The 10,711-nt window shown below is 42.0% G+C and overlaps 1 protein-coding gene across 1 annotated transcript; it reads left to right on the forward strand.

Annotated features, from left to right (window-relative positions):
- The first annotated feature begins 8,505 nt into the window (after positions 1–8,505).
- Positions 8,506–10,014, forward strand: LOC128736126 (uncharacterized). The gene has a single exon (XM_053830606.1). The coding sequence runs from the start codon at positions 8,506–8,508 to the stop codon at positions 10,012–10,014; it is 1,509 nt and encodes a 502-aa protein (XP_053686581.1).
- Positions 10,015–10,711: the final 697 nt, after the last annotated feature.

Below are 10,711 nucleotides of genomic sequence, written 5' to 3' on the forward strand. Positions count from 1 at the left end.
GTCATGGTACTATGGCCAAGTACTTTCTCAGCTGATAACCTTTCATACATACCTTTCATAGTCTTTCATAGTCGGATGTCTTGCTTCAGCAGGATCTGTGAATACATTTCCCTGATGTCTCCATAAATTGCGATCCGGAACTCTCGTAATTTAACATGAACTACAGTCACCCCAGTATTATGGGCCACCCAGTATTATGGGCCAGTCTATACTTTACGTTAGTTTCATACGCAACAAATTAATGTTTAACTATCGAGTATGAGTTCAATAGATAGCAGCAACATTCTGCTGCATGGTTGACAGCAATACACTCAGTTCTAATGCGTTAATTTTCTTAATTTTTCGATAGTTGTCAGTTGGCTCCAATCAACTTTCGATTTGTTGTTATTTTTGTGGTTGTTATAAAAAGTCGGTTGTGAATTATAAGCTAAATAGCGGCGTAAATTTGTATGTCTGAGCGTAAAATAGATGGAAATCGAGGGAATAGGTATGTATTCATAGAATTACGGTGAAACCACGTAGAAAAATGCATTTTTCGTTTTAATATACGAAATTAAACGCTTTTCTCAGTATTATGGGTCAAGCATATAGATCAACAGTATTCACTGTTTTAATTTATTGTAATTTTTTCCTCAGTTAAACTATAATTGTAATTTTTTCCTCAGTAAAACGAAAAACCGTGCAAGGAAAATCAATATATAGAAATCGAAGCTCTATGATCCTGATATATTGCATTACGCTCTTGATCTAGCAAGACAAACCGAAAAAATTCGGGAACTGCACACACACACACACACACACACACACACACACACACATACACACATACACACACACACACACACACACACACACACACACACACACACACACACACACACACACACACACACACACACACACACACACACACACACACACACACACACACACACACACACACAACCAATTTTGTTTTAGTGATCCATAATGCTGGGAGCATTGATCCATAATTCTGACCAGGTTTAAAAGTAGCCAATAATACTGGGAATGGAACATGCTTACATTTTGTTGTTCTGCAAAAAAGTGTGCGATTTTGGAATAAGTATGCCTACAGAATATCAAATTATGATATATTATAGCCAATTAAGTTATAAATAAACCGTAAATTATTCAAATCTGTGTTTCTACCAATTATTTTGTAGCATCATCATGCTTAACTGGCCCATAATACTGGGATGACTGTACTAGCAGTGATGTCAGAAGATTCGGACCCTTGAGTAAAAGTGAATTACGTGAAACACCATATGCAGAAGCTGCTGCATCCATAAAGCAGAGCCTCTCCTGATTTGCTGGGATTAACCATAGGGAATACAGGCAAATACCATTCCTGCGACTTACTCGTTTTTAGTTTACACTCTGTTAGCCGGACAGATCCATTTTCCAGATATTTTACAATTTTCATCTTCACAATTTAACTGAGCTGCTTATCTCGCTTCATTCATCGATCTAGATACTGCCAGCTTTCAATCAGGCCGTTCGATGTTAAGTGACTTTAGCATGGGGTTTTTCTCAAGCCCCTCCACATCCTTCCTATTGAATTCTGCATTTACTAACAATGAAGACTCTTGCATGGGCAAATTATAACAATGGTATTTGCTCGAGGTGCGAATGAAGCCTCTTGTCCAAGGACAAGTTATAACTAGTCACCGCACTTCCTGGCACTAAAGAGCGAGATTGTTGAAAAGTAGTAAGAAGTATAAAAGGGAAAAGGGGTGAAAGCACCGGCACTAAAGCACGGATAATAAGCAGTTCTCTCACTCCATAGCGATTCTGCAAAAAGAACGAAGTGCGGAATACAACACCTGGATGATATCACAATAGATCGAAGTAATAGTCGTAGTGATAATAACCGTACAAAAAAAAGTCATTCCTTTGCTATTTGGAAGACGAAAATCGTCGTATCGCCAGAGGAGTCTTGACTCCCCAGTCAGCATTTTCATTAGTTAGATTGAAAATAAGCGTTGCGTACTGATATGTATCCAACAAAATCATATGCGACGCGCAAAAGCCGCTTTTCCGTACTATTTGGAAGCGATATACGTACTGAGGAATAATTTTGAGCGATACACTTATATAGGTACTAGCTGACCCGACTAACTTCGTATTGCCACAAATTAACCTGTGTTGTACATAAATCATGAATCTCGGATGATCTTTGTCACAATCTCGAATTTTGCAAGCCCCCCAGTGGGCGGCGCTTCCGACGGCGGGTCACCGGCAACACTCGCGACCGTCTCGTCCTGAATGATCTAGTGTTACTATAGATAGTTTTCGTGGTCTTGTATTGACTAATGTTTTATGGAAGAGTCTCGAATTTCTCGAGTTCGATTAGTTTTTGAGTTTCGCAAAAATTTCTGTTTTATTTGTATGAGAGTCCATATCCCCCTATCACAGGGGTGAGAGGTCTCTAACTATCGTAAAATGAATTCAAGACTCCAAAATCTCCCACATGCCAAATTTGGTTCCATTTGCTTGATTAGTTCTCAAGTTATAAGGAAATTTGAATTTCATTTGTATGGGAGCTCCCCTCTTAAAAGGGGAAGGGGTCGTAATTCACCATAGAAAAAATTTCTGCCATCTAAAACTCCCACATGCCAAATTTGGTTCCATTTGATTGATTAGTTCTCGAGATAAGAAGAAATTTGCATTTCATTTGTATGGAAGCCCACCCTCTTAAAGGGGAGATGGGCCATAACTCGCTTTCTAAAGAAGAGAGGGGTCTCAATTCACCATAGAAAAAAATTTTGCGTCCAAAACCACTTACATGTCAAATTTGATTCCATTTGGTTGATTAGTTCTCGAGTTATGAGGAAATTTGTTTTTCATTTGTATAGGAGCCCACCCCCTCTTAAAGTGGGGAAATCCATAGAAAATATGATGATATGATAAATTTGGTTCCATTTGCTTGATTAGTTCTAGAGTTATGAGGAAATTTGTATTTCGTTTGTATGAGAGCCCCCCCTCTTAAAAAGGTAAGGGGTCCTAATTCATCATAGAAAAAATGGTTGCATCCAAAAACACCCACATGCCAAATATGGTTCCATTTGCTTGATTAGTTCTCGAATTATGAGGAAATTTGTATTTTATTTGTGTAGAAGCACCCCCTCTTAAAGTTGGGAGGGGTCCTAATTCACCATAGAAAATATTTTTGCCTCCAGAAACCTCCACATGCCAAATTTGGTTCTATTTGCTTGATTAGTTCTCGAGTTATGAGGAAATTTGAATTTCATTTGTACAGGAGCCCCCCCTCCTAAAGTGGGTAGGGGTCCCAATTCATCATAGAAAAAAATTTTGTCTCCAAAAACACCAACGTGCCAAATTTGGTTCCATTTGCTTGATTAGTTCTCGAGTTATGAGGAAATTTGTATTTCGTTTGTATAGGAGCCCCCCCTCTTAAAGTTGGGAGGGGTCCTAATTCACCATAGAAAATATTCTTGCCCTCGAAAACTTTCACATGCCAAATTTGGTTTCATTTGCTTGATTAGCTCTCGAGTTATGAGGAAATTTGTATTTCATTTGTACAGGAGCCCCCCTCCTAAAGTGAGGAGGGGTTCCAGTTCATCATATAAAAAATTTTTGTCTATAAAAACTCCCACGTGTCAAATTAGGTTCCATTTGCTTAATTAGTTCTCGAGTTATGAGGAAATTTGTATTTCGTTTGTATAGGAGCCCCCCCTCTTAAAGTGGGGAGGGGTTCTAATTCACCATAGAAAATATTCTTGCCCTAGACAACTTTCACATGCCAAATTTGGTTCCATTTGCTTGATTAATTCTAGAGTTATGAGGAAATTTGCATTTCATTTGTATAGGAGCCCCCCTTCCTAAAGTGGGGAGGGGTCCCAATTCATCATAGAAAAAAAATTTGTCTCCAAAAACACCCACATGCCAAATTTTGTTCCATTTGCTTGATTAGTTCTCGAGTTATGAGGAAATTTGTATTTCGTTTGTATAGGAGCCCCCCCTCTTAAAGTTGGGAGGGGTCCTAATTCACCATAGAAAATGTTCTTGCCCTCGAAAACTTTCACATGCCAAATTTGGTTTCATTTGCTTGATTAGCTCTCGAGTTATGAGAAAATTTGTATTTCATACAAAGTGAGGAGGGGTCCCAGTTCATCATAGAAAAAATGTTTGTCTCCAAAAACACACACGTGTCAAATTTGGTTCCATTTGCTTGATTATTTCTCGTGTTATGAGGAAAATTGTGTTTCTTTGGTACAGGAGCCCCCCCTCTTAAAGTGGGGAGGGGTCCTAATTTACCATAGAAAATATTCTTGCCCTCGAAAACCTTCACGTGCCAAATTTGGTTCCATTTGCTTGATTAGTTCTCGAGTTATGAGGAAATTTGTATGGAAGCCCCCCTTTTAAAGAGGAGAGGAGTTATAATTCCCCTTATAAAGAGGGGAGGGGTCTCAATTTACCATAGAATAAATTCTTGTCACCGGAAACACCCACATGCCAAATTTTGTTGTATTTGCTTGATTAGTTGTCGAGTTATGCAGAAATTTGTATTTCATTTGTATGGGAGCCCCCCACCCCCCCCCCCCTCTTAGTGGGGGGAGGGATTTCTAACCATCACTAAAACCTTTCCTGGCCCCAAAAAACCTCTACATGCATATTTGCATGCCGATTGGTTCAGTAGTTTTCGATTCTATAAGGAACATACAGACAGACAGAAATTCTTCTTTATAGGTATAGATTTCAATACGATAAGATCCGATTAAGCGCGACCAGCTTCATACAACTTTGTGCTGAAAATCGTATGCTGGTCAGTCACTAGCATTATAAATGATAGAATATCAACTTGTGCACGCTTTATTAGGCTTTATTTACGTTTCCAAATTTGTTAAGAGATATTTACGATAATTTTCATACATTGATATACGAGTCGGTGCGGGCTGGGTCGTACCTTTCTTCTTTTTGGATTGTAGTGTTCTCGAGCATCTACAGAGCACGTTCATCTTCGATTGACCGCATGATTTGTTCTGGTATGCATTCGCTCGCTTTAATCGTGTGAACATTCCTGACACGGTATAATTTAACGCGACTGAAGCAATCGGATGTCATTGAAAAATACGCGTCATCTCTCAAAGCAGCGCTGCCGGAAGGGGGTGAGCTGAATGAAAACCGCAATTAACGGCGGAGAACGTTTTAGGCCATGTGGTGCAGAATCGACGTATCGATTGGTTTGACGAGGAGCGCTAGCTGATATTGAATGACAAAAACGTAGTACAAATACCGCGTACAGGCATCCGTCAGAATGTGAAGCGATACAAACATAACCGGAAACAGCAAATCCGACTCCTCCACAAGAAGAAGCCCCACCAGGAGGAGAGAGAATGCGATGAACTCGAGCAGCTGTATCGCTTTCACGACACACAGAAGTTCTATCAGAGACTCAACGAATCTCGCAAAGGCTTTGTTGCGAAGAAGACGGGGAAAGACGGGGTTGTTTACCCTATCTTCAAGAAAGGCGATAACCTGGATTATGAGAAACCGATGACTATTCTGCATGCTTCCTACAAAGTGTTTTCCCAAGTCATCTTCCTTAACCGGTCGGCAATAGCCAATAGATTCATGGAAAGTGATCAGACCAGCTTCATGGAGGATCGGTCTATAACGAACCAAATCTTCACCCTGTGGAAGTGCTGCGAGTTCCGAGATCCCACGCATTTGCCTGTTCATTGATTTTAAAGCCGCATAAAATAGTGCAAACCGACAAGAGCTATGGAAAATTCTGGACGAAAACGGCTTTCTGGTTAAGCTTACTAGACTTCTCATGGCTGCGATGGATGGAATCGAGTTCTGTGTGCAAATCGTGGGTGGATTGTCGGATCCATTCGAATCTCGCAGGAGACTTCGACAAGGAGAAGGGTTTTCCTGCTTGCTATTCAACATTGCGTTCGAAGCTGTGATTTTCTCATGATTATCAGCGGAAGTCGTGCCTACTAGGGACTCCACAAACATTTGGGGTCGAACAACCTTAGCATCCTTCCAAAGTGAACGCTGTACAAAACGATAATTGAGCTCAGACCCGTTGTAGTGGTTAGCGTTCACGCCTCTTACGCCGAGAAGCCGGGTGCAATGACCTAGGCTGTTAAAGTGACTGTAATTTAACACTTCTACGGGTATGGAACGTGGACATTACTAGAAGAAGACCTGCGAGCGCTCGGAGTTTTCAAACGGCGGGTGCTAAGAACCATCTTTGGCGGCGTGCAAGAGAACGGTGTATGAAGGCTAAGAATGAATCACGAACTCGCACGTCTCTACGCCAAACCCAGTATTCAAAAAGTGACGAAAGTTGAACAGATACATTGCTAGAATGCTATCTGCAAAAATGGTTTTCGCATCGAATCCGGAAGGAGCAAGACGAATAGGGGCACAACGCAACGAGCGAGGTGGCAAGACCAGGTGGAGCGAGATCTGGCGAGCAATGGGTACGTGCGGAACGGGAGATCAGCTGCCATGGACCGAATTAGGTGGAGGAATTACGTTACGTAGGCCTTGTCATAAATTGTAAAGCCGACTACCCAGCAAGCACCAACTCGTATGTCAATGTACAAAAATTATCGCAAATATCTCTTAACAAATTCGGAATCGTAAGTGCAGCCTAATCAGGGATGGAAGATTAGTGATTTTGATAAAATCTGTGAGTTATCGCCACACGCACAGATCACAATCCGTACTGATAATGACAAACAGTGAATCTTTAGAGTTGATCACAAGATTTAGTTCTTCAAACAGTCTCGCAGTCGATCACAGTGTTACATCTTACCTAGGTGCGAGAAAAAGGTCACACATTTTGTTTGTATTGTGATTCATCCGATGCTAACCACTACACCGGAACTGAACCCATAGGGCAGCATATGATACAAAAGAGCGCGAATAGCATTGGCAGATAATGCACGAGAACGATTTTTCGGACAACGGGATTGGGGAACGAGACGGATTGTAATGTATGTTATTTAACAACGGAACGACCTTCGACAAAAGTAGCTTTGCAAAAAGACTTTATCACTCTTTCGGGCGTACTTCCCAAGTACAGATATCAAAGTAGTCTAGGTTCAATCGTCGCAAGAAAACTTCGACCTATTAGGACGGGGAGATTTTGTCACTTTTTTTTCTGAAAACACGTTAAAACTATGATGGCGTCTTTTGTAACCACTCACGAAGTAAGGATTTCCAGCTGGACAGTACTTCATTATTTCCATTTTTCAATAGTGCGTACTTTGAAATCAATAGGTTTCTTTATTGGGGTTGATGTGTAGAAGTTTTTCCGATCGATTGGCACAAAAATATTTAAAATCAATTTGCAAACCGCTAAACTATTAGCGCTTAAAATCTTCCATTTTTTCGTGACACTCGCATTTGTTGATTTTTTGGAATAACACCGTATCCCAAACCTTGCCATAAGACGTATTCCTACGTCAAAACCAGTGGAAACAACCACTTGCAATATAATGTAAATTGCAGTTTAAACTAGAGAAAGAGTTTACAATTTCCGAAACGATCTTTCCGGGACATTTTAGAAGCATCCGTTAAGCAGCAAAATTGGAAATCAAGCGGTACTCTTATTCAAACATGCACAGTTGCGAAAATATTCAATATCTAGCATCGAGTTCGATTCCTTATCACAAAGGAACTCTGTATTGGAATGCTTATCAATCTATTTGAAAGGAAATCTATTTGAAAGGATATTAAAGTTCTTTGCACTATTATCATAAATTGACCTAGAAATTATAAAATATGTGAGCTAAAAAGGCACTGTATTGTTTTATGTTAAGTAGGTTTTATCTGATTAATGATCCTACCTGGTTTATACTGACAAAAATTATTAACATTTTGCTTGTAAAACTCATTCTAAAAACAAGCTGTCTATGGTGGTTTAACAGAATTAATCTAATATGTCCAGTTCGCAATTCAATTTACAATTTGATTAACCACAAATATACTGCTATGATCGCTGTATATTTGTACATGTACATTGCACTTGATGCGAAAAGAAAACAAACAAATATTTAATTGGTGCAATGTAGGCTCAGCAAAAAGAAAAAAAACAACATCAGACTTGTATCATTCCCAATACAATAGGCATTGCAATAAATGTTGAAAATCGAACTGCAGCCGAGCCGAACTTTACATAACCGGCAAAATATTCTAGACAAAATGTCTAGACATCGAAATCGCCCCGGCCAGCAGCGGCGGCGGTTTCCCTCACCTCCCCAGAGGTCAACATCACATACCACTGCCACGATCGGGTTTAACCACCGCACCGGATAGAAGAACCGTGTACCGTAAATCGCCTACTCGTGTGTGCCGGCCGTTTGGGTTGGTGCAAAAAAAGGCTCCGTATAAAAGCATTGTTACTCCACCAGAATACTATCAGTTGTTCGTTTGTGTTTATCTAGAACGATCAAGCAGCAAAAAATGTTTAAGGTGAGCTGATGTTTTTCGAAAAAATAAAACATGTGGCGTGTGAATAAGTTTGGTTTTATCCTCGTTCAGGTTGCAACAGTATTGCTTGTGATGGCGCTCGCCACTGCTATGGCTGCTCCTCAGGATCGATGGCAAGCGCGGTCCGATTGGAATCTAGGTAGGGCACTGAATTCCCGTTCGAGATTGAATCAAGTGCCGCGTCGTTTCGAAGCAGTTGTAGCAGCTGCAGCAGCGGAGCGAGAACAACAGCGTCGAGAACAAGAAGAGGGAGCTGTGGGAGAACAAGGATTGGATGAATTGGCTGAACAGGGAGAAGTAGAAGAAATTCTGGGTGGTGAGCAGGAAGAGAATGGGCAAGGTGAAGAAGGTGAAGAGGGTCAAGAAGGTGGACAAGGTGGACAAGGTGAAGGTCAGCAGGATGAAGGGCAGGAAAATGGAGAAGAAGGCGGACTGCAGGAAGGCGGAGAGCAGGAAGGTGGAGAGCAGGAAGGTGGAGAACAGGAACAACAAAATGGTCGTCAGCAAGGTGCAGCGCAACGTGGTCGACAAGGAGAACAGCAAGGACAGCAACAAGGGCAGCGACAGGGACAGCAACAAGGTCAGCGACAGGGACAACAACAAGGACAGCGACAGGGACAACAACAACAAGGACAGCGACAGGGACAGCAAGGACAGCGACAGGGTCAACTAGGACAGCGACAGGGACAACAGGGACAGCGACAGGGACAACAGGGGCAGCGACAGGGACAACAACAAGGCCAACAAGAGGGCCAACAACGAGGACAACAGCAAGGGCAACAACGAGGCCAACAACAAGGGCAACAGCGAGGCAATGGTGAACAGAATCAAAGAGGGGGTGAACAGGGGGCCGCTAATGAACGTGGTGAAGGACAAGCCGGCCAGCGCGGTCAAGGTCAACGAGGTAACAATCAAGGCAGACAAGGAGGCAACAATGGTCAACGAGAAGGGGGCCAACAAGCTCAACGTGCTCAAGGTGGACAGCGCCAGGGTCAAGCCAATCAACGCGGACAGGAACAACTTGGAGGTCAGAATAATCAACGGGGTCGTCAACAGGAGGGATTGGCACAACAAAATGGTCAACGAGGTAGACAACAGCAAAATGAGCGCGAAGGAGAACAACAAAACGAAGGAGGCCAGGGCCAGCAGGGTGAAAATGGTCTACAGGAGGGGAATTTACTAGGGGGCGCAGAAGGTAATCAACAAGGCAACGGGGAGCAAGGGGGCGAAGGAATAGTTTTGCCCAATTATGAATTTACGTATGGAGTGTACGATCCTAAGACCGGAGATCATAAGGATCAATGGGAAAAACGAGTTGGTGATCATGTAAGAGGTGTTTACGCTTTAGATCAGCCAAACGGAAAGAAACGGGTAGTTGAGTATGAGGGGGATAAAAAGCGAGGAATCGAGGTTATTGTGACAGAAATCAAACAGAAGAAAAAGGGAGGCAAGGATGAACGCCGACAGAAGTTAAATGGGATAGCTCATAGCTACATTGCAGTGAAGAAAATCGTTCCTTAATAGTATTTAATGTATTCATCTATTATCAAAAAGTAAACATTTCTTCTCTATAAATAAAATGCATATATCGATAGTTACACTTGGTTGGTTTCCATTTCCGCAAGGTCCAGCAATTTCGCTATGCAGTGGTACATTTTTTGCCGGTGGAAACCCCTGTGCTTTGAACGAATTGCATCATTCGGGTGGTTAAACATAAAGTTAAGCAAGCGTATCGCGTAGCGCATGCACGTTACGCTACGGATATGCCGAAAAGCGAACTATCGCGCCCGTTGTTTCCTCATTGGTATTCCTTAACATGAAGTGCAAACGTGAAAGAAACCAAAAGGAAAATAAATCGGGCTTTTCGTGTTAAACATTGAATTTATTAACATGTAACAACTGCAACTAGCACTAAATCAACAATTTACTCTTGGTTAGCTCTCAGTCTGTTTCGTTAGTTGAACTTTTCAAACTTAATATAACTAAGTCCTGCTTCCGGATGGCCACTTTCACTAGGTCCCGTACCTAAGTTGTTCTCCTGCTGCGGTTGTTGTTGCTGCTGCTGTTGCTGCGGCTGCTGCTGTTGCTGCTGCTGCTGCTGCTGCTGGTGTTGCTGCTGCTGCTGTTGCTGCTGGTGTTGCTGCTGCTGCTGGTGTTGCTGCTGCTGCTGCTGCTGCTGCCACTGCTGCTGCAGCTGCTGCTGCTGGGAAGTCTCATA

Source organism: Sabethes cyaneus, chromosome 2 (genome assembly GCF_943734655.1).
Source record: "Sabethes cyaneus chromosome 2, idSabCyanKW18_F2, whole genome shotgun sequence".
Taxonomy (NCBI): domain Eukaryota; kingdom Metazoa; phylum Arthropoda; class Insecta; order Diptera; family Culicidae; genus Sabethes; species Sabethes cyaneus.